General features: G+C 49.1%; 1 protein-coding gene across 1 annotated transcript in view; it reads left to right on the forward strand.

Annotated features, from left to right (window-relative positions):
• Window positions 1–11,774: 11,774 nt before the first annotated feature.
• ATP9A (ATPase phospholipid transporting 9A (putative)) overlaps window positions 11,775–24,443 on the forward strand; it is a 129,531-nt gene continuing 116,862 nt past the window's right edge. Inside the window, exon 1 of the mRNA XM_055300463.1 lies at window positions 11,775–11,899. Coding sequence (XP_055156438.1) covers window positions 11,832–11,899 — 68 coding nt within the window. The 5' untranslated portion in view covers window positions 11,775–11,831. The remainder of the gene's footprint in view (window positions 11,900–24,443) is intronic.

The raw sequence follows: 24,443 nt of genomic DNA on the forward strand, positions 1-24,443 counted from the left end.
TGTAATGATGAAACATGCTCTGATGGTTGAACAAGGAAGGAGATAGAAAGACCTTAATTTCCAAGTGGAGAATCTCCTTCTTTGTGGAAAAGTAGATCAAGACTGTTAACAAAAGTTGGTCTGTGTTATTGCACCTGACTTTAGGATCCAAAAATTTTTTTGCCACGTTGTGCCTTTCCTTCTGGAATTGTAAGTTGAGAACACAATGCTAGTACCTGTTTACACTGTGAAGTGGATATTGTTACAGAGAACACACCAGAGCCTTTCTCCCTGTTAAGCAAATCATGCCCGTGTGAATGTATGATCTGTGGAGAAACCCCTGTAGTTTTTACCTGCTGATGCTGTCTGTCTTGTTGGAGAATAAATTTTGGATGTTTTTTTTTTTCTTTCCCCCACCAGGTGCGTATGTAAGTTTTTCTGGTTCGTTTCTGCTCTAAACCTGATAATTTTTTTAAAGATTTTATTTGAGAGAACCCGAGAACACAAGCAGGGTTGGAGGGGCAGAAGGAGAGGGAGAAGCAGTTCTTCAGCTGAGCAGAGTTCAATGCGGGGCTCCATCCATCCCAGGGCCATGAGATCATGACCTGAGCTGAAGGCAGACGCTTAACTGACTGAGCCCCCCCGGGCATCCCTAAACCTGAGAATTTTTATTTTAACTATTATTTGCCCTCCTAACCCTTCAGGTCCTAGAATCTAAGATACACAAGTGGTTACATCTATGCTGGACCGATTTCTCAAGCACACACAAATAACGACTTGCTGGTTGGTATCTTTTTTTTTAGGATAAAAGGACAACAAAACTTGTTTTGTCCTAAAAAAAAGGGACAACAGTTTCGTTAGAGTAAAACTCAAGCTACAGAACTTTTGCTTGTGCTCACTTGTAACCACAGAAAGCTTATCATGCCAGAGATTACCCCATATCTACCCATCCGGACCTGGTACGAGTCATTGGGCAGAGAGACACTGTTTCTTTACCATCTCATTCTGAATGGACTGCTGAGAACCCTGTAGAATGTGGCACTTTATTCCAAGGGAAGATTCTTTGAGAGGGCGGTGGAAAAGCTACTGGGGAGAGATGCAAGGGCAAGAGCAGGTTAATGTCCCATTGGGGAAGTACCATGTTATCTATCTTTTGCTGTGTTTCTCTTTGCAAACCCAGTGACAAGCACCAGCATCAGGCTCTAGGAGAATCTTAAGGATGTGGGTGCGACTGGATCTGTGCATGGATCCTCCTGACGCCAGAGAAGGCCAGGGCTTATGTTCGCATAGCCTTTAACCTGATAGGAGCCCTGCATAGCTGTGTCCTTTGCAGGTGGATGCTCTCTCCCCGCTCCAAGGGTTGTTGTCTGTCCTTTGGCATCTAAACTCCTTTACAATTGGTGTGAAGTGCTTACTCTGTTTACTGTGAAAGCAAGATTTACCCAGCCCTTCTGATAAATTGAAATGGAAATATCGAAACCAATACGCCCTGGTGCCAAGTATCTCTACTGACCCTTTCTCCCACTTGATAACCCACAGTGAAGTTTTCTATCAGGATTGAAATGTATGAGGATGATCTTTACTTCAGTAAGAAAGCTAACATGTCATCTTCTTCCGGATGTATTTCAGACGTCTTTCCAAGGTCCGGTCACCCTTTTTAGATACCTGCAATAATACAAAAATGTTTAATCAGCTATTGCTATGCAGTACCCCTCTTTCCCCCAAAGTATTAACTAGTTCTGATCATCGTGGCATCGTTTTCCTTCCACCCAGTTAACCTCAGGGTAGCTTCCTATCTGAGGGATTGCTAGGGCAAAAGATGCACGTTTCCCCATGTGTTTGCAGTTGCTGGCATAAGCGTGTGTTATGTCTGTGTGCGTCTTTTCTCCACCCTAATCTTTGAAGCTAATCCTCCAGTAGGTTGTGATGTGAGCACACCACTATAGTCTTGTCTCTGTGTTGAAGGAGCATAGAGAATAAGCAGTACAGGTGTCGTAACTCAGTCTTTTGAGACCTGCCTACCTCTTTGCATTTCCCTTTATGGGTTCCCTATATTCAAAGCTGTTTTTCAATACCTGATGGGAAGATATAAAGGAATCTCTTCTCCACCTTAAACTGTCAGTTGTATCTCAATGAAACGGGGGAAAAAAGAATAAACTTTTATATTTCCCCCCGACCCTCTGCCTTCGGTTGTACTCCCAGAACCTGTTTGAAGACAGTCTTCTGGGAAAGGAATTATTGCTTTGAATGGGGTAGTTGGCGTTTGCAGACAGGGTCTGGGGAAGGTTGGAGTAGGCCCCTCTCTCCAGGTGGAGTTTGTACCTTGTTTGGCCGGCAGAACTGGCCTAAAAGCTGTGCAGAAAGGGAGGGCAGTGTGGGGAAGATGGTGGTTCCTCCTGTTAATGTCTGGCAGCACCTGGTTTAGCTAAACCACAGCATCAAGGAAGGTATTGAAATGCCTGCCTGTTTACAGGAAGCTCTTCAGTCATTTCAAAGGCAACCCTCACAGCAATATGACCTGCTTACAACGCGGTAGGTGGCTTAAGCCCAAACAGGAAAGCTAATGTATGCATGTCTGCATACATAGAACTTCCCAGAAACAAAGTCAGGGGTCAGGGGAAAGGATGGGTTCCTGAGCTAACTGGCTGGTCATTTGGGAAGGAAGTTCAGGTCAACACTTAGCCTGGGTGCCCTGGGGCAAGGTCATTTGTAGGACCTCATACCTCATCTGCAAAATGGGGAGAATTTGATTAACAGGATTATAGGATTATGGTGAAGTTAGACGAGTTTGAAAACCATCTGGGACATGGGAAGCATTCAGTATGATAGCCGCCCTTTCTCCCGTTTGGCTCAGAAAATCGCCACTGTCCTTAGGCAGAATGTGTCCCCACTCTGGGTCAGGTGGATTCTCTCGATTCAGTGTGTTGAGACTGAGGGGTCACCTGGGTCAGGAGATGACCAGCAGTGGATTGAGGGGGTCACCTGGGTCAGGAGATGACCAGCAGTGGGCAGCTCCTTTATCTTGAAGACAATGTAGCTCATAAACTGGAGGGTGTGCGTGCGGTGGCCTCTTTCCTCATTCCCTAATTGGTTGCATTAAAAGTGTAAAGAGCTGGGGGGAGATACACGATAGTAGGGGTAATTCTAAGGGTGGGTTTCTAGGTGTCTTCAGAATGGCTTCACATAAGCAACTGGGTTTCAGCAGGGTTTACCAGATTTCCTTGGTTCCTGCATGTACATTTTACCCCCCCTCCCTACTACTGCCATCAACACACCCTAAGATCTCCCGATGCATTTCCTTCGTGTTGTGGAAGTTCATTCTGAATCTATCAAAAAGCTGTACTTGGCTAAGTCCATGTTTCTGACCTTAGTTAAGTTCAGTTCTGAACACTACAGCAGCAGGTTCACACCTTTGCTTCTTGCTTTGGCATCACTCCCCCATTTTGCAGTTTCTGCACCCAAATGTATTTATTTAAAGAGGGCACTTTTTCTAGTGGAGAAAACCTACGCTTCTTGGAGAGCCTTGATCCTACCAGTTCCCCCAGTTCTGTTCTCTTTATTTCCAAACAAAATCATAAAGCACTTAAATAAGGAATGCCTATTTCTTTCTTTCTTTTTTTTTTTTAAGATTTTATTTATTCATGAGAGATACAGAGAGAGGCAGAGAGAGAAGCAGGCTCCATACTGGGAACCCAATGTGGGACTCCATCCTGGGTCTCCAGGATCACACCCTAGGCCAAAGGCAGGCACCAAACTGCTGAGCCACCCAGGTGTCCCTGACTATTTCTTTTGAAAAAAGAAATTTGCTGTTTATTGTTTTTCCATAACAAATACATCTCTTTGGCCATTGATTTTTTTTTAAAGGTTTTCTTTATTTATTCATGAGAGAGACACACAGAGGCAGAAACACAAGGCAGAGGGAGAAGCAGACTCCCTACTAGAAGCCCGATGTGGGACTCGATCTCAGATCCCAGGATCACTCCCTGAGCTGAAGGCAGACGCTCAACCACTGAGTCCCCCAGGCGTCCCTGGCCATTGATTTTTATTTGAAGTCACAGGCAGTACATTATTCATAAATGGCAGAGAATGTCATATATCTTTCAGAAGTATCTAAAAGTAAGTGAATCTTCAGTTGAAGGAAGTATAAATTCAAAGGTGAATTTTTAAAGAAAAGCCTAGGAAAGGTTTAGATAGAAAATTAAAGTACATTTTGCCATAAAATGTAACTGTCAGAGTGGCATGACCCCAAATACAAATTAATGATCCTATTGAATTTGTATTTTTTTAAATTAAGGTATATGTCCACATATTAGTGTCCAGTATAGGACATAACGATTTCGTATTTGTACATTGTGAAATGATCATAGTAATTAGGAATGCCCATTTATTTTTTTATTTTTTAAAGATTTTTTTATTCATGAGAGACACAAGAGAAAGAGAGAGAGGCAGAGACAGGCAGAGGGAGAAGCAGGCTCCATGCAGGGAGCCCAACGTGGGACTCAATTCCGGGACTCCAGGATCAGGCCCTGGGCCAAAGGCGGCGCTAAACCACCCGGGCTGCCCTCTTTTCTTTTTTGAAAAAATATTTATTCATGACAGACACACAGAGAGGCAGAGGCATAGTCAAGCTCCTTGCAGGGGACGAGGGACTCAATCCCCCAATTGGGATCATGTGCTGAGGCAGAGGCAGACGCTCAACCACTGAGCCATCCAGGCGTCCCAAGGAATGCCCATTTCTATTTTTAAAAATGGATTGGAGGGTCCCTGGGTGGCTCAGTGGTTTGGCACCTGCCTTTGGCCCAGGGCGCAATCCTGGAGTCCCAGGATCGAGTCCCATGTCAGGCTCCCTGCATGGAGCCTGCTTCTCCTTCTGCCTGTGTCTCTGCCTCTCTGTCTCTATCATGAATAAATAATAAATAAAATCTTAAAAAAAAATGGATTGGCTTTCAAAGCAACCAGTCTAATATGCCCAAGGAAGCCACTGCTTTTGGTCAAGTATGGCTGTTTTGTAGGGATTTATGATCTTGCCACACATGAAAAACTTCAGACTTTTGCCTAAAACAAAACAAGCCCCCAAACCAATGGAAAAAAAAAAATCCTAGGTCCCGTATCACTCGGCTGTAATAAAAAATGACTATTTCTGAATATTGAAAGAAAAATGGAGCATTAGTTAAACTAGGCCAAAATTGGGATAAGGAAATTTACCTCTCAAAAAATGACTTAACAGTTATGATATTTTAAGATAAAATCTTGCAAATGTGTTCAAAGGAAGCATCAAACTGTGTAGTCAAAAGTGGGGGTCCCCGGGTTGCTCAGCTGGTTGGGTTCAGGTCGTGATCTCAGGGTCCTGGGATGGAGCCCCGCAGCACCAGCAGCACCAGCACCGGCTCCCTGCTCAGCTGGGAGCCTGCCTCTCCCTCTCCTGCCTCCCTCTCTGGCTGCCTGGGTGCTCTCTCTGTATGTCAAATAAATAAAAATTTTTTTAGAGTCCAAAGTTTTTGAAAGTGACCCTTATGGGAGGAGAAACCTCCCAAATGACCTGCAGAACTGCCCTCCTGTCCCCTCCCCTATTACTTCCACCCTCCAACCTTTTGTAAACAACTTATTGTTTTTTAAGCAGAGTTGAATCGTGTTCTAAAGACTGAGGTATGAAACAAAGATGAGCTTAATTTTATCCTGAGTGGATTATTGTGGGTCTTTAGAAGCTATGAAACCTGCTGGTACACGCTCTAGCGTTGAAGACGCTTGTCTTCTTTTTCCTATTTACTTCCCAAAAATCACTTTTGGGGCTTCCATTTTTGTTTTCTAACATTTGCTGATAACTCTGGGGAAAATTATTTCCACTGACTTCTCGAAATGTCCTGAGTTAATTGACATCTCATCTTCATTTTCTCACATGGCTAGGACCCCAAAGAAAGGGGAGGAGACGCTCATGGAATTTAAGATTGCTACTCTTGGGGATTGCGGAGGCCAGTGAAATAGGGGGGAAGTAGGAGGAGGCTTAGGTGGCCAATTTTCTATTTTTATCAAGTGAGGATGATTAACAACAGCGCAGCAAATGCCTCTTTCACATCCACGTGGCATTTTACACTCTTAAAACGTTTACTTGTTGATTTGCTATCTACTCTTAATAATAATTTAAAAAGGGACAATCATGGCTCCTACAAATATAAAAGGACACATGATAAAGATTTTACTAACGGATGTACAGCTGATTCAAAGGAGAATCAACCCCCAAACCACAGGCAATCAGGGATATTGAAGTGAATTTACAAAGAGGTGGAAAACACGGTATCCACAGGGCAATAATCACTTGCATTCCACTGGGTAAAATTCATTTGCATTTCTATGGGCAAGAGTCATGGATATTACTGTGGTTTCTCAACAGGGTTGTGAAATAGCTCAAAGACAATGAAAGGCACAGGTAGCCTGGATAATAACTTCTCGAAACCAGCAGTCCTGGACACTGGGGAGCAGGGATTGTGTGTACCTGTTAACTGTATCCCCAGCGCCCCGAACATTGTAGGTCCTCAGTGAAGATTACTTGGATGAACGGATGGCTGGTTAGATGGATGGATGGATGGATGTTCTGTGGAATTTCCCCTAAACTCTCTTGTGTCTTTTTGGAGGTAAAAATAGTATGCACAAGTCAAATATTAAATCCTAGGTTGATACTGTTGCTTCTGGAAAGCTCTTAAGGAGTTCCTACTTTAAAAACAGAGTGTGTGTAGGGGTGGGGGCGGTGGGTGTGGGTGCGAAGTGTGTGGTAGGATGGGGAGCAGGAGATTAGTGTTAGCGGCACAGCCTTACGAGAGGTTTAAAAATTATTTAACCTCACATTCTAGAGTGGTGGTTCTCCACCAGGGACAATTTTGCCCTCCAGGACATTTCACAATATCTGAAGACATCTGTAGTTGTCACAATCGGGCTGGGCGGGAGGGACAGGGAGCTGCTGCTGACAGGTAGTGGAGAGAGACCTGGAATATGCTAAACATCCTACAATGCACAGGAAAGCCCCCAGGATAAAGGAATATTCAGCCCAAATGTCAATAGCGCCAGATTAAACAACTGGATTCTAGGGAATGCCTAGAGCATTCACCCAAAATCATTCAGAGAGAAGATTCTAGACACCCAAAGAACATCATTTCTTCTCCCCCCCCCCCCCCCCCGCTGGAGTTTACCCAAAAGATTCTTAATAATTCTGAGTTCCTGGGGCACCTGGGTGGCTCAGTTGGTTAAGAGTCTGGCTCTTGATGTCAGCTCAGGTCATGATCTCAGGGCCGTGGGTTTAAGCCCCACATGGGCTCCATGCTCAGAGGGGAGCTGGCTTGAGAGTCTCTCCCTCTCCCTCTGCCCCTCCCTGCTCAAGCTCTCTGTCTCTCTCTAAAATAAATAAACAAATCTTTAAAAAAATAATTCTGAGTTCCCATGTTCTCTGCCTCCATATCATCTGTGGTTGTGGCCTTGACCTCTTGTCTACTTACTGCCAACATGGTATAAACAGCAGGAGCCAGCTTGGAGATCTCTGTAAACAAAGCTTCATGGTGGCGCTGTACTGAGATCTCAAAATAGATTGTGGCCTCAGCCTACCATCTGTTGGTGGGGTTGGGTGGCCTCTATGCACCTCAGTGTGTCTGCTTTCTGGAAAGCAGAGGCTGGACTAGGTCGGCTTATCTGCTAAAGACCCCTCTGTTCCAGGTATCAGTATCAGGAGCTTCCTGTACTCAGGGCTTGCTGGATGGAAAGGGCTCTCAGGGGTCACTAGAGGAGGCTGTTCCTCTGCAAGCAGAACCCTGAGGTGACCAGTCCTAGGACCATGGGGAGGAGGCAGGCCTGGGCCAGGAAGAGGGAAGCGGTGTCCTGCTGAGTGGGACCCCTGGTTCCCCGGCCATCCAAGTACTGCCCTGTCCTCGCCCTGCTCTCCTGGACCCGAGCACTGCTCTCAAAGGCCCCAGGGGTGTCTCTCCCACCTCTTGCATCCAGATCTCTCTCAAGATGAGATAAAAGCTTTTAAGTATCTCTCTTCCTGGGGGATTGCCTTGCTGAAATCTTGAAAAGTGTCTTCTCCAATGCTTATAAAAGTGTACTAAAAAAATTGGGAAAACACAAGAACAATAAAAATCGTCCTTTTTAAAGATATTTTATTTATTTATTCATGAGATAGAGAGAGAGGCAGAGACACAGGCAGAGGGAGAAGCAGGCTTCATGCAGGGAGCCCGATGCGGAACTCGATCCCAGGACCCTGGGATCACGCCCTGAACAGAAGGCAGACACATTCATTCAACTGCTGAGCCACCCAGGTGTCCCTCATCCTTCTTTTCGTAGGAAAATGTTATTACCTCTGGAGAGTAAGAGGGGGCTCCTTGGTCTTTTAAAAATGACTTATTTAGGGGTGTCTGGCTCAGTTGGAAGAGCATGCAACTCTTGATCTTGGGGTCGTAAGTTCGAGCCCCACATTGGGTGCAGAGATTCCAAAACCAAACCAAACCAAAAACCAAAAAAACTTTAAAAAGAAAATAATAAAGAATTATTTACGTAAAATCATTGTAAAAGTGATACACGTTCACTAAAGAAAAAATAGAATAGATAAAAATGAGGAAAATTGTAAGATGCACCTGGATGTACCACACTAATGCAAGATGTTAATGACAAGGGAACTGCTGAGTTTGGAGCAGGGTGGGGTAGGGGGGTGGGGGATGGGAGGGTGGGGTGGAGTAGATGTGGGGGGGTATATGGAGCTCCTTCTGCTATCTCAAGTGTTCTCTAAATCCCAAGCTACCAAAAAAAAAAAGTCTATAAATTAAACTGGATTTTAAATATCTACCTGGAATCCTTTTGTCCAGAGACAATCACTGGATAAATACTGCGGTGCTCATTCTTTAATTAGGGAAAAATAAGTATATTCTTAGCAGTAGGGAGAGGAGGAAATTTTTTTTTTTTTTTTTTTTTTTGGGAGAGGAGGAATTGTAATAGCAAACCTTCCACGAGTATTACCACATGCGTGCATTGTGCTAAGTGCTTCCTATTCCCATGACTGCCCTGAGCCCTTCCAATTCTGTAATAACGAGCCTTACAGAGTGCTTCGTCCGTGGCCACTCTTCCCGTTGTTTTATATTTACGATTAACTCACTTAATCCTTCCAACCGTCCTGAGAGGCTTGTATTATCCCCCACTTTACAGGTGAGAAACCTGAGGTCTGGCAGTTTGGAAGTTGTCTCTGATTCTGTGGTTGGGAGGTGATGAAAGTGATGTAGGGTCTCTGATGACAGAGCCACTGCTATTACTCCAGATTTTAGAAAATGAGAGCTTGGAGATACCTGGAATCGGGATTAGTAGGTGGCTGGAAGTGTCCTAACTGATTCAGCTGATCCTGGGAGGCCCGTTGTCCTGCTTCCTGGAGAATGAAACGCAAGGCCCTGGAGCCCAGCTCAGCGCCTTCCTAACCACATTGCCTTGTGCAGGCCACTCTGAACTTCGCTTTCCTCACCTGTAAAATGGGTTTGATTTAGACCTAGCTGGCGGAGCTGCTGGAGGATTAAATATGGACCCCCATGCACGTTTTAGGTGCATGATAAAAACCAAAGCTCACCTTTCTCGAGCCCCAGCTGTGTGGGGGACGCTGGGTCACAATCTCTGGTCTTTTCTGTGAGCCTGCGTGGTGGCAGAGTGGAGAAGAGGGCCTGGGGATTGTAGCTGATGTGAGGTGGGTGGGGATTAAGGGGGACTTCCAGGGGAGCGGGGGGGGGGGGGGGACGACAGGGTGGGGCCTACTTTGATGCCATAATCAGTGTATCCAGGTGTTTACATTTCCTCTACCTCAATAAGCATTTATTGAGTGTTGACTGTGTGCCATGCCACGTGTCCAGCACATCCGGGAGATCCGGGAGAGAAAGCAGAAAGCAAAGCAGACCAGTCCTGTTGGCCAAACAATGCTGTCTTCCCTTCAGAAGTGCAATGCAGCACCTCTAGCCGCGTGCTTCTCTTCAAGAGGAGCTTCACTCCGACATGAGATAAGTCACACTTCTCGGTTTGGGATCGGCCTTCCTTCATCCAGGATCCCAGACACATACCTAGTGGCTCATAGCAGACACATTAAAACGCACCCATATTCCATGTGAAATATATGAAGTGTGACTACTTAAGACTTTGCTTTAGTTACAGCAGCGTAGGTTACAACGTTTTACACTTTGAGGCTCTTCAACTACATATAGATTTTTAATTTCCCCCTTCCTGCCTTTCCTTCTGTCGTTACGACTCATTTTCTTTCTGTTCTCAAAGGTTTTCTTTTTAGATTTTTATCCTTTTTTTAAAGATTTTATTTATTCATGAGAGACACACACAGACACACACAGACACACACACAGACACACACACAGACACACACACACACACACACACACACACACAGGCAGAGGGAGAAGCAGGCTCCCTGTGGGGAGCCTGACACGGGACTCGATCCGGTGTCTCCAGGATCGGGCCCTGGGCGGAAGGCCTGTGCTGAACCGCTGAGCAGCTGAGCCACCGGGGATCCCCGGTTTTCAAAGTTTTAACAGGCGCTTGAAAGTTAATGGGTTCTAGGCCCTGTGTGGGACAGTGTGTGATGTGGGTCTGAGTGGAGGAAGTCAGGTGTGTGCGTGAGATTCTCAGCATGCTTGAATGTGTCCGAGTGACAGACGGGCAAGTGTCAGCCCCAGAGGTAGCTGAGGGAAGGAGTGTGTGCACGTGTGTGTGATTGTGAATCCCCGGGATCCAGGTGGGAGACTGAAGGTGGGAGATGGTAAATAAAGGACGGTGGGTGAGGGGGTCTGAAAGTGGAGTGACGTAGGTTGCATGTCCCTGTGCGATTGTGATTCTGGGGCACGTGTGTGTGAGGCCTAAGATTCAGGATGGGTAGATGAGGGAAACCAACGGCAGGTGAGTGTGGTAGGGTGTCCAGGTGTGAGATTGTGTCAGGGTGGGGTGGCAGGGTGTGTGTGCGTAGGTGTGCCTGCATGATCGTGAACGTCAGCGAGGTGGCCGGGTGCGTGCGCGCAGGTGTGCACGCGTGGCCGTGGGCGTCGGGGAGCGAGGTGGCCGGGTGTGTGCGCGCAGGTGTGCACGCGTGGGGGTCGGGGAGCGAGGTGGCCGGGTGCGTGCGCGCAGGTGTGCACGCGTGGCCGTGGGCGTCGGGGAGCGAGGTGGCCGGGTGCGTGCGCGCAGGTGTGCACGCGTGGCCGTGGGCGTCGGGGAGCGAGGTGGCCGGGTGCGCGCTGCGCGCAGGTGTGCACGCGTGGCCGTGGGCGTCGGGGAGCGAGGTGGCCGGGTGCACATGTGGCTGCGCACGGGGGTGACGGTGGGGAGCAGGCGGGTGTGCACGAGCTGGCGGCCGCGGGGCTCGCGCGTGGAGGCGACGCTGGTGGCCGAAACGGGGGCTGCGGGCGGGGGCGCGCGGCCGGGCGCGTGCGTGGGCGCGGGGCGGCGGCGGCGGCGGGCGGGCGCGCGCACGGCGGGGCGTGGGCGGGGGGCGCGTGGCCGGTGGGCGCGCGTGGGGGGCGCGCGGCGCGGGCGGGGGCGGGGACACTGCGGCGGCGGCGGCGGCGGCGCGGACACGGCGGGCCGCCCCCCGTGGCAGGCGCGGCGCGGAGCTCGGGCCCATGGTGCGCCCGTGTCCGTCGGTCGGGCCGCGCGGCCGGCTCCGCGCGTGGCCCGGCGCTCGCGAGCTCGCCCCCTCGCTGCGGGCCCGGCCCGCCCGCTGCCGCCGCCTCCTCCCCCGGGGCGGCGCGGTGCCGGCGGGCGGCGGCGCGGAGGCCGGAGCGGGCGGCGGCCCCGGCGGCGCGGGGGGCGCGGCGGCCAAGGCGGGCGGCGCGGGCGACATGACGGACAACATCCCGCTGCAGCCGGTGCGCCAGAAGAAGCGGATGGACAGCAGGCCCCGCGGCGGGTGAGCGGGGCCCGGGGACGCGGCCGCCTTTGTCCGCGGCCTGGCAGGTTGGCCGCGCCGCGCCCGGCGCCATGAGCCCGCGGCCGGCCGGGGGGGCGGGGGGTGCCCGGGGAGGGGGCGGGGGCGCCGCGCCGGGGCCGCGCCGGGGCCGCGCCGGGACCCCCGGGACCCCCCGGGGCCGCGCCGCCGCCCACTCTCCCTCCGGAGCCGGGAAGCGCACCCGCCCGAGCGCTGCTTACCCGCGCGGACCCGGGCCGGGCCGTGCCTTTCCCCCTGCTTGTTTCCTGGTTGCTCCGGGGCCCCGCGGTCGCGGCCTGGCCCGCACCCCACGGCGGGCGCGGGGAGCAGCCCTCGGGAGCCCCGCGCGCCGAGCTCGCCGGCCGGACCGGGCTCGGCCTCCTCCGCAGCCCCGCCGCGGGGTCCCCCGGCCGCGCCTCCGCGTCCCGGCCCGGGGAGCCCCCCGCCCTCCCCCCCCGCCCCCCGGGCCCGGGGGGGATCGGGAACCCGCGGCGCAGGGGGCTGGGCGGGGCCCCTCCGGGTGGCCCGGGGCACTCGGATTCCCCGCACTCCGGGAAGGGGCCCCTGGCGGGGGGGGGGGGCGGCGCCACCTGCTGTGCCTTTCCCGCACCTGCGGCCCCGGGCAGCCTGCGCGGAGGTTCCCCGCTGGTGGAGAGCAGAGCCCGGGGAGGTCCTGCGCCCTGCCGGCCTCCCGCGCCCGGGATGGCAGTGACCTGTTGGGACCGCGGGGGGGACTGTGCCTGCGACTGACTTACCTGGGGGCTGCTTAGGATAAATGCATGTTCCCTGGCCCCTGCCAGGCCCCTGCCAGGCCGTCAGTCGGAGTTCTTGGGGGCGGGGGGGGGGGGGACCTGGAATGTGCTTTTCCCCGGGGCCGCCCAGGTGAGGCTGACGTCCCCGCACGGCTGACCCCGGGCGCGGGGCGGGGCTGCGGCCTGGGGCCCGCCCTGCCCCTGAACATCCTGCGCTCCCGGGGCATTTCCTTGTGGCCGCCGCCGACTGCGGCGTCCGGGGCGCGGTGCAGGGGATGGGGAGGCCGAGCCCTCGCGGTGGCTAGCTAGCTTCCAGCAGGTGTGCGTGGAATTTGAAAAAAAAAAAAGAAAAAAAGGAATGATTCCAGCTGCCATTTTGTGGGGTCTTTGTCCCCGTCTTCCTTGAACGTTCTGCAGGGCCCTGTGGGTGTAGAACAGATGAGCCCAGCGAGGTTAAGGACTGCAGGGGAGATGCTGCAAAATGGAGATTGAACCCAGAGATGCACCCCCGCCCTCCCCATCTCTGCCTTCGCTGTTCTCCCCCCCCCCCTCCGAGTTTTAATCCTGATACTCAAGGCTAAAGAATGATCATTAACTTGAGCTCTATGCCTGGATGGTGGCTGCGTGTAGTATACACGCTCAGTAAACATTTTGATGAATTTGTGTGATGAGTGGACTCAAGTCCTCTAGTTATTAATTCGCGTTTAAAACAATTATGAGATGCCTACTATGTGCAGGGGCGGTGTCAGGTGGCTGGAATGCAAAGATTAAATAAGGCCTGTCCAACGCTAGCAAGGCTCCTGACACTGGCTGTGCATTGCAGTCACCAGGGGAGCTTAACAGTTACCATCCCTGTCGTGTGTGTGTGTGTGTGTGTGTGTGTGTGTGTGTGTGTGTCCCGTGTTAAACCTTTGAAATAATCTGGAGTGGGGGGACGCCTGGGTGGCTCAGCGGTTGAGCGCCTGCCTTTGGCCCCAGGGCTGATCCTGGAGTCCCAGGATCCAGTCCCACATCGGGCTCCCTGCATGGAGCCTGCTTCTCCCTCTGCCTGTGTCTCTGCCTCTCTCTCTCTCTCTCTCTCTCTCTCTCTCTCATGAATAAATAGATAAAATCTTAAAAAAAAATTTGGACTGAGACCTGGGTATCTATTTAATTTTTCTAAAGCTATCCCAGATGACTTTGCTGTGGTAGTTGAGAACTCCTGATTGAGTGCATGAGAGAAAAATGCAGATAATTACTTAAAAGTGATAATTATCATGATAGAGATATAGGTACTGTTAATATGGAGGTTCAGCCGGAGTGCTGTAGATGGTTAAAAAAAAATGTGTTTGAAAAAAAAAATGTGTTTGGAATTGGAAAGGAGGATCACACCCCGGTTTAGAATTTACCACTTTGAAACTAACGTATTTCCTGAACAGTGACACAGATTCGGATTCAAATCATGTATCAGGAGAGCCAGGCATTTGCATATATTTGTGTTTAATTTGTATTTTTTAGGAGTAGCCACATCAAGGTGGGGGATCTTGATGTTTGGAAACACTTTCGGAAGCAGAGTGGTGGAAAGGCTCCCTGAAATGTAGTGCAGGGGGAGTGTTAAAGGAAGAAGAAACTAATACAGATGTTTCTGGACTTTTGAAGGGGTTACATCCGGGTAAATCTATTGTAAGTTGAAAATATCTTGAGAGTGCATTTATTACACTTAACCTACTGAACATCACAGCTTAGCCCACCTTAAATATGCTCATAACACTTAAGTTAGCCTACGGTTGGGAAAATCGTGTAACATAAAGCCTATTTGATAACAGGGTGTTGAATATCTCATGTAATGCATTGACTGCTGTACTGAAAGTGAAAGACAGGATGGTTGTATGGGTGTGGGGTGGTTGTCAGTGTTACCGGTATTTACCTTTGTGATTTCATGGCCAGCTCGGGCTCCTTGCTGCCCGTCATCATGGGGGAGGATCTCATCACCGGGAAAAGATTACAGTTGGAAATACAGTTTATATCAAATGCATATTGATTTTGAAAAAGCCAAAGTCTGAACAGTCATAAGTCAGGGACTGTCTGTGATGGGCCTGGCTTTCTGTGGGGTGTTTGACGTAAATAGCCCTGTTTTTTTTTTTTTAAATTTTTATTTATTTATGATAGTCACAGAGAGAGAGAGAGAGGCAGAGACACAGGCAGAGGGAGAAGCAGGCTCCATGCACCGGGAGCCCGACGTGGGATTCGATCCCGGGTCTCCGGGATCGTGCCCTGGGCCAAAGGCAGGTGCCAAACCGCTGCGCCATCCAGGGATCCCAAATAGCCCTGTTTTAATCTTCATAATGACTCTGAATTTTGGGAGTTAGTTTCCTCATTCTATAGACAAGGAAATTTAAAATTCATGATGTTTAATAATTTGTTTGAGGTCCCAGAGGTAGCCAGTGTGAGGGGGTGGTTTTGGACATAGCCGACTCACCTCACCTAAACGGCTCTAAGCTGTAGAATGGTTGGGTTTTTATGGTTAGACCAAAAAAAATCTAGGTGCCGGGAGTCCCAGGGGACAGAGCGTAATTAACACAGGGGTCACTCAGCATATGTCGCCAGGACTTGCAGTTTATTTGCTGAAGGAATCGCGTGGCTCCAGTGCTGTTTTGTCTCTCTTGAGAAAGTTAGTGCATCCTGACGCCGGGAAACTTCTGCAGCGGTTCAGTCAGGAAACGTGGCATGTGCTCCGCATGGCTGGAAAGCATTCTGACTTCACGTGCTTGGTTGCTCGCTGCATGGAATTCCCTCTGTGGTGAGACACCAGGCATTGGTTGTTAGGGGCGTGGGTTCTGGAGTTGAGCTTGGTCCAAGCCCAGGCTCATCACTGACCAATCATTTCACTTGGGGAAAATTATTTTACCTTTCTGCGTCTCATTTTTTTCATCTGTAAAGTGGGATGAATAAGAATTATGGATACCTCAGAGGGTTGTTTTTAATCCATATAAAGTTTCGGATAGTAAGCACTCAATACAATGTAGTATTTGCTGGGGCTAATGGTGATCAATAAAATAGACCTTTGCATCGTGTTTGCTATTGGTGGCTCTCCAGAATGCTCCTCTGAGACGAAGGGGCCCTTGATGCTGGGACATTAAAAATACTGTACATTTCCTTGTTCTGATCAAACCTGGGAAAATGATTGACTGCATTAAACTATTCCAACCAAGTGTGTCGAGGCCCTGGTGTGCTATTGTAGGGCAAGGAGCTTGCGCTGTGGTTGAACTAAGTCTTTGCCTTTGGGCTTTGTGGCCAGATTGGGTGAGGATACTTTGATTTTTGATGTATTTGGACTAGGAACTACATATGAACTGGGATTGGAAAGAGCTGATTAGGTTCATATTCTACCAAGGTTTTTTGTTTTTTTTTTACAATTTTATTTTAAAGATTTTATTTATTTATTCATGAGAGACAGAGAGAGGCAGAGACATAGGCAGAGGGAGAAGCAGGCTCCCTGTGGGAAGCCCGACGCAGGACTCGATTCCGGGACTGGGATCACGACCTGAGCCAAAGGCAGATGCTCTACCACTGAGCCACGCAGGTCTCCCTAAACAACTTTATTGAGGTATAATTTATATAACATAAAATATCTATATAGTAAATGTACAATTCATTGATTTTTAAAAGATATTTTATATATTTGAGAGAGACAGCACCAGAGCAGGGAGGGGGAGAGGGAGAGGTAGACTCTTCACTGAGCAGGGAGCCTGATGTGGGACTTGATCCCAGGACCCTAGGATCATGACCTGAACTGAAGGCAGATGCTTAACTGAGCCAGCCAGATGCCCCACACTTCACTGATTTTTTTTTAAAGATTTTATTTATTTATTGATGAGAGGCAGAGAGAGAGGCAGAGACACAGGCAGAGGGAGACGCAGGCTCCATGCAGGGAGCTCGATGTGTGATTCCATCCCGGGTCTCCAGGATCATGCCCTGGGCTGAAGGCAGGTGCTAAACCACTGAGCCACCCAGGGATCCCTGATTTTTTTTTTTTTTTAGTAAAGTTATAGGGGTGCCTGGCTGTCTCAGTGGGAAGACCGTGAGAATCTTGATCTTTGGGTTGTAAGTTTGAGTCCTGCTCTGGGTGTAGAGATTATTTAAAAATAAATAGATAAAATTAAAAAAAAAAACCACCTTCAGGTGATAGAGTTTGTACAGCCATCACCACAGTTCAGTGTTCAAACACCTCCATCACCCCCAAAAAGCTTCCCTATGTCCATTTGCATTTAAAGCCACTGATCTGGGGCGCCTGGGTGGCTCAGTGGTTGAGCTTCTGACTTTGGCTCAGGGCATGATCCCAGAGTTCAGGGATAGAGTCCCACATCCGGCTCCCTGTGAGGAGCCTGCTTCTCCCTCTACTTGTGTCTCTGTCTTCTCTCTGTGTCTCTCATGAATAAATAAATAAAATCTTAAAAAAAAAAACCCACTGATTATTTCCATCAGTTTGCATTTTTTGGAAATTTCATATAAATGGTATCATGTAATATTCTGTCTTTGTGTCTGATTTCTTTCAGCACAATGGTTTCAAAGTGCCTTTTTATTGCTTAATAGGATTCCATTGTATTTTTTAAAAATATTTTATTTATTTATTCATGAGAGACACACACACACACACAGAGGCAGAGACACAGGCAGAGGGAGAAGCAGGCTCCCTGCAGGGAGCCTGATGTGGGACTCCATCCTGGGACTCGAGGAACACACCCTGGGCTGAAGGCAGGCGCTAAACTGCTGAGCCACCCAGGCATCCCTACATTTTGTTTTTTTGTTTTTTAACCAAGATAGACATTTGGATTATTTCTGGCTTTTGCCTATTACAAATAATACGGTAAAGTCTCTGTGTGGACATATGCATTCATTTCTCCTGTCTACCCGGAGTTTAGAGATGTAGTTTGTTGGTATTTCTTGTATCCTTCACGATGGTACAGTTCTCCTGCATCATCTTTCACCATTAAATGTTGTAGTTGCTCAAGATTTGGTCCTGGACCTCCTTAGAAGTATGGGGTGAGCTCACTCATATGTGTGGCTTCAGTGACCACCTTAACAGAGAACTAAGTCTTCTGTCCTCCTCACTCCTCCCCTCAACCTGGTCAAGAGCAAACTCCCGGGCTGGCTCCCACCACCAGCCTGGTCTCCCTTCCTCTGGCGTTCCCAAGTTCAGATAGCAGGTGCCATCTCTTCAGAGGCACAGTCTTGAAACCCAGGCATCATCCTGGACACTGCCTTCACCCTCATCTTCCCTCGCTCATCCTTTACCATGTCCTCCCACTTTTGCCCCCCCCCCCCCCCGCTCCCCGCCAAGTTGCCTGGAATCTGTCTACTTGTCCCTCAAGGCCACCACCATCATCATCACGTACTTCCCTGTACCCATGGTGTTGGCCAGTGAGGTCTCCACTCTGCAGCCAGAGCAGATGTGGCCAAATGTTCTGATCGTGAAAATGTTTTGCCCGAAGCCCTGTTGTGACTTTCCATCTCTGTGAGGCCCTGTGCTGTCCACCATGGTGGTCATGAGCCTCATCTGGCTGTTTACCTTCAGAATTAAAATAATTAGAATTAAATGAAATTTAAAATTTAGCTCCTCAGTGGCACTAGCCACATTTTGGTAGTTCCCAGTACCCACATGTGGGCAGTGCCTGCGTGTTGGACGCTGAAGGTACGTGCATTTCCACCATCACAGAAGGTTCTGCTGTGGCTTCTGCCTCCTTCCACCATCATCTTCGCATGCTCTATGGTGGAGTCTGGCCCCTTTCTCCTCTAGCTACACTGTGCTCGGTATCTCCTCCTGGGCTCCCCCTTGACACAGGACCTTTGGACATCCTGTTCTCTGCCTAGAATGCCCTCTCTCCTCTTCACTTACTCAAAGTAAGTCTTCCAATAAGCCTTACTGCGGTCTCACATCCTTAGGGGAGGCCTTCTCCTGATGTTCCTGATAAGAGATCAGATCCCCGTCAGAGCCTCTGAGAACCTGCCCCTTTTCGGTCTCACACAGTTGGAATATGACATGTGCTCGTGTGATCATTTGGCTGGGAACACCCTGGGGCCCCAGTTGGTGACAACTTAATCACCATCACACAGAGTAGGTGCCCGGTAAATCCTTTTTGAAAGAAGGAAGACCTGAAGCTGATCTCCAGTTTATGATCTGGGGAGCGGATAACCTTTTCTAGATGGTCCAGGAAGAAGTCTGTTGGACGTTCTCAGATTGCTGCTTACTCATTCTTCTGATGTGACTCTGTGGCTCAGAGAGCTTCACTGGTTGATGGCATCAAGTCTTAACCACATGATTTGAGCACCGGGGGTGGGGAATTTGGGGTACCAGAAGGGAGCTGCAGGCAAAAAGAAAGCACCCTGGGTCCCTTCTGCCTTTGTCTCTTTTCCTCCACTAAGGCACAGCAGCTTAGGTGGTGTTTGGGCCTGTAAGGTGAATTAGTTCTCATCTTTAACTACAAGACTCATATTCTAGTGAAGAGTTTTTTTGGTGGGTGATTTGTGTGAAAACCTTGTGTGCTATCTTTTTTTTTTAACATTTTATTTCTGTTTTATATATTCATGAGAGACACACAGGGAGAGAGAGAGGCAGAGACACAGGCAGAGGGAGAAGCAGGCTCCATGCAGGGAGCCTGACGTGGGACTCGATCCCGGGACTCCAGGATCACTCCCTGGGCCCAAGGCAGGAGGCTTAACTGCTGAGCCACCCAGGCGTCCCCCTCGTGTGCTATTAATGTAAGAAGTCAAGCATTTAATGGAAAATAATTAAAAAAAAAAAAGGAAACCTAGATTGTTCCAGGGGATACAGCATGTATGGTGTGGTGTGCAGAATAACAGCCCCCTGGACCTGCCAGTGTGTGACCTCTCATGGCAAGAAAGACTTTGCCAATGTGATTGCAAAGTCTCACGGTAATGATTTCGAGATGGGGAGACTGTCCTGGATTAGCCAGGTGGGCCCAGTGTCTTCACAAGCGCTCTTGAGAGGAGAGTGATTCTGCGAGAGATTGAAAGATGGTCCATTGCTGCCTTGAAGATGAAGAAGGGAGCACACAGGGGGCGTCTAGAAAGGAAACAGGCCCCAGAGGGGACCCGGCCCTGCTGACATCTTGATTGGAGGCCTGCGAGACCTGCTGTGGACTCCTGACCTTCAGGACTGTAAGATAATAAATTTATGGTGAGTGGTTACTGCAGTGAACGGTGGCCGGTGCACATGAGTGTATCCCGTAAGCCCAGGGGACGCATTCCCGGCCTGGCTTCATCTCTCGGGGGCGGGGGGCAGTGGGGCAAGATGGGGGGACACCTCCTGCTCTCAAGGCTCATGCTTACCTTTTGCTGGAGGCTGCAGAATTTTTTCTTTTTTTTTTTTTTTTAAGATTTTATTTATTTATTCATGAGAGGCACAGAGAGGGAGAGAGGCAGAGACACAGGCAGAGGGAGAAGCAGGCTCCATGCAGGGAGCCCGATGTGGGATTCGATCCCAGGACTCCGGGATTACGCCCTGAGCTAAAGTCAGATGCTCAACCACTGAGCCACCCAGGCATCCCAAAGAGGGTGCAGAATTTAAATCAACATGTGGTGTGACCCACTCCCTGACCACAGAGGAGACCAGTGCTTACGCGGGATCTGCAATGTCTTGGCTCTAAACTGAGGTTCCCTTGCCCAGGCTGCAGGGAGCCCCTTTGATGCTGGTATTTTTTTTTTTTAATTTTTATTTATTTATGATAGTCACAGAGAGAGAGAGGCAGAGACACAGGCAGAGGGAGAAGCAGGCTCCATGCACTGGGAGCCCGATGTGGGATTCGATCCTGGGTCTCCAGGATCGCGCCCTGGGCCAAAGGCAGGCGCCAAACCGCTGCGCCACCCAGGGATCCCAGATGCTGGTATTTTTTATGCTCGTTTTCCTGATAAGGAAACTGAGGCTCAGAAAGGTTAAGCAGTGAATCCTGGCCAAGAACGTGTGGCACAAACTGACGAGAACTCAGGTGAGCCTGCCTCCCAGTTAGGAGAACCTGGGGTGTTTCTCAGAGCAGGTGTTCGGTCAGCGCTGCTCACCCAGTGTGCTTTTCCTCAGTTGAGTTCTCTTTCCCTCCGGGAACAATGAATGTAGTTGTTGTGGGGGTTTTGTTTTGTTATGTTTTGTTTTGTTTGCCATGTGGCAGCAGGGTAGAGAATTTGGGAGTGGCAGCTCTTTACGGTCTATCACATCTTCAAAATGCTAGGAGAATAAAGATAAGAATTTTGTAGCTACAGTTTTTTTTTTTTTTTAAAGTTTTTTTTTTGTTTGTTTGTTTTTATTTATTTACGATAGTCACACACAGAGAGAGAGGCAGAGACATAGGCAGAGGGAGAAGCAGGCTCCATGCACCGGGAGCCCGACGTGGGATTCGATCCCGGGTCTCCAGGATCGCGCCCTGGGCCAAAGGCAGGCGCCAAACCACTGCGCCACCCAGGGATCCCTGTAGCTACAGTTTTGAATGCTCAGGAGAGACCGACACATGGCTTTGTGGGTTTGTTAGTTAAGAGTTTGGGTCCCAGAGGCACCTGGGTGGCTCAGTGGGTTAAGCATCTGCTTTGGTTAAAGTCATGATCCCTGGGTCCTGGAATCGGGCCCTGCATCGGGCTCTCTGCTCAGCTGGGAGTCTGCTTCTCCCTCTCCCTCTGCTGCTCCTCCCTGCTTGGGTTCTCTCTTTCTTAATCTCTCCTCTTTCATAAATAAACAAACAAACAAACAAACAAATAAATAAACAGAAAGAAGGAAAGGAAAAGGGAAAGGGAAAGGGAAAGGAAGGAAGGAAAGGAAAGGAAGACATTGTTCTCCTAGCCTGGAGAGTGTGACTGAGCCTCATGTGGACTCTTGTTCTGAATTGCATCACGTCCTCTTCTTTCTTTTCTTTTTTAAGATTTCATTTACTTGAGACATGAGAGAGCACAAGTGGGAGGTAGAGGCAGAGGCAGAAGCAGACACCTGACTGAGCAGGGAGCCGAACATGGGGCTTGATGCCAGGACCCTGAGATCATGACCCGAGCCAAAGGTAGACATTTAACAGACTGAGCCACCCAGGGGGCCCCATGTCCTCTTGTTTCTGGGTGTCTGTAGAGGGTCTAGGTGAGCAGGAACTCTAGCTGGAAAATGCCCGCAGAGGACTTGATACCACGAGAAGCCATCTCAGACCTCACATGACTAAGTCTAGTGACAGGGCTGTGGCAGGCTGTGTGCTCCTATGCAGCAGTCCTCGGCACCGTGCCAGGACCCAGGTCCATCAGTAGTGTGGATTTCACTGTTTATGTGAAAGAAGAAAAAAATGCCAATGCAGGGAGTTCTTCTTATACATACCTTTATTCCACTGAAAGGTCTGAAGCTGTCCCTCTAATATGTGGAGTTAGAATGCCCTTTCTCTTCTTTCTCTTTTGACACGATGGCGGTAGTATTAGACACTGTTTGGTTGATTCCTGTTGTTCATGGTGGTTATGTTCCAGAAGGCCCATGCTAACCCTGAGTTAGCGAATACTGAACCATTGCTCCTAGGGGAGGTGCAGAGTTAGTTTTCTGCAAGCCTCTGCTCATGTTTTACTTTGTTTTAAAGGCATATTTTGGTTTAAAGACACTGTATTTGCTTCATTAACATTGTTGATTCATTAACATTGAACTCATGACCAAGGGCACTGCAGCTCACAGGCTGCCTGTCCTGAGGACACTGGACAGCATGTCAGCCCTGCGCTTGGAGGCCATTTCAAATAGTGATGTCACTAGCAAACAGCCTCAAAATGCAAAAAAGTGTGGCACTAAATAGACCGTGGAAAGGACACGTATGTACAGTATGGAGCTGGGGCCGGATGGCAGTGTTGCCTTGTTCCACCTCCGCTGGGGAAGTCATGAGGTGATATAGATGTTAGGTCACCCCGCACATGTCCACGAATGACCACATAGTGCTTTGAGTATTAATGTTGAGGTGATGAATGTTAGGTAGTAGATAAATTTGCAAATGCAGAAACCACCAATCATGAGGATCGAGTGTATATAGGTGTATGTGTGTTCTTTTGACCCGGCGGAGGTGGTATTAATTTTACAGTGTATATCGGTGTGTTTGGGGCAGGATGGAGGAGGAGGATGGGCTGATCGGTGAAATTGATAGACCCCAGCCCTTCCCCTCTCCGTGGTGGAGTGGACAGTTGTGTAAGCAGCTCTTTGCTCCCTTGGACCAGAGCATTCGGGACAAGCCTTGGCAGCGGCCCATTGGAAAGTGCCCTCAGCGTCGTTTGCCAGTCAGCCCAGCTGCACTCGTGCCATCCATTTCCTGTTACGGAGTCCCTGCCCAGTCCCAGGCCAGGCCCCCCCCATGGGTGGTGACACCAGGGGATGTGGAATTACAGATTCAGGCAGGGGTGTGGAAGGGTAGAGGTGGATATGGGAACCATGCTTCCGGGGGCTTCCTGGAGAAAGGCCAGTTATGGGAGACCCTGCATGCTAGTCTCAAGGAAAGAGTGTGGCCATTTGACCTTGACCTAAGGTGTAAAGCAGAGCAAAGGCACCTTGCAACGAGGTGTAAAGCAGAGGCAAAGGCACTGGCCAAGCCTTCTTTAGACTTTTGGCTGTTACTTCTCAGAATAGAACTTTCTTTTAGGGAGCACCTGGGTGGCTCAGTGGTTGTGCGTCTGCCTTCAGCTCAGGTTGTGATCCTGGGTCCTGGGATCGAGTCCCGCCTTGGGCTCCCTGCAGGGAGCCTGCTTCTCCCTCTGTCTATGTCTCCGCCTCTCTATCTGTGTCTCTCATGAACAAATAAATAAAAACCTTAAAAAAAAAAGGGAAAAGAAAGGATAAAGAAAACCCTTTCTTTTAGCATCAGTACCCAGATGCAAATGATGAAAGTCCTGAATTAGCTCTGGTGGTATTTTGTGGCCACTTTTGGGAATGGATGTGGAGTGCCTTCAGCTTTATTACTTATGACAGTCATTTGACTTTGGTTTAATTTCCAAAGAAAGAGACTACTTGTAATATTCTTATAGATGACTTCTATCTAAAGAGCTAGAACAGTGCTGAATTCTTTTTTTTTTTTAATATTTATTTATTTTAGAGAGAAAGACAACACAAGCAGGATGGAGGGGCAGAGGGAAAGGGAGAGAGAATCTCAAGCAGACTTTGCACGAAGCGTGAAGCCCACGTGGGGCTCCATCCCGGGACCCTGAGATCGTGACCTGAGCTGAAACCAAGAGGTGGAGGCTCATCTGACTGCACTGCCCAGGCACCCAGAACAGCTGATTTCTTAAACTAGTATCTGTTTTCTTTCATTTGTGTGAGTTGGAAAGATGGATGGAGAAATATCGCCAAAGATCACTTAGAGTGGCTCTTAGCCAGACATTGAAAGGCTAGCAATTATTTTTATGGTTCTTTCTGTTTTTGCCAAGTGATACTTGCTTTCTTTTTGTAGTACTGTTAGGGAGTTTCCTTTTAGAATACACGTATGTGAGAAACAGAATCAGTATGAACCCGAAGTTCATGAGGTTGGTTCATAGATGTGCCCCTGGTCGTGTCTGATATTTAGGAAGTGGCAGCCCGTGCTAAGATGTTGCTTTTAGTCTAAAAATATTATAATATTGCTATAAGGAGGAGGAGATGGGATAATCTGATTTTGCTAATAGATAAAAACTTTTTTTTTTTTTTTGCCAAGTTATCCATGAAAAACATGATTTTTTTTTTGGTAGGGGGAAAACATGATTTTCAAACAATAGTTTACCAGGTTGATTTGGGATCTGAATGTTGCTTTTATCATTGT

Source organism: Nyctereutes procyonoides, unplaced genomic scaffold (assembly GCF_905146905.1).
Source record: "Nyctereutes procyonoides isolate TBG_1078 unplaced genomic scaffold, NYPRO_anot_genome, whole genome shotgun sequence".
Classification (NCBI taxonomy): Eukaryota; Metazoa; Chordata; class Mammalia; order Carnivora; family Canidae; genus Nyctereutes; species Nyctereutes procyonoides.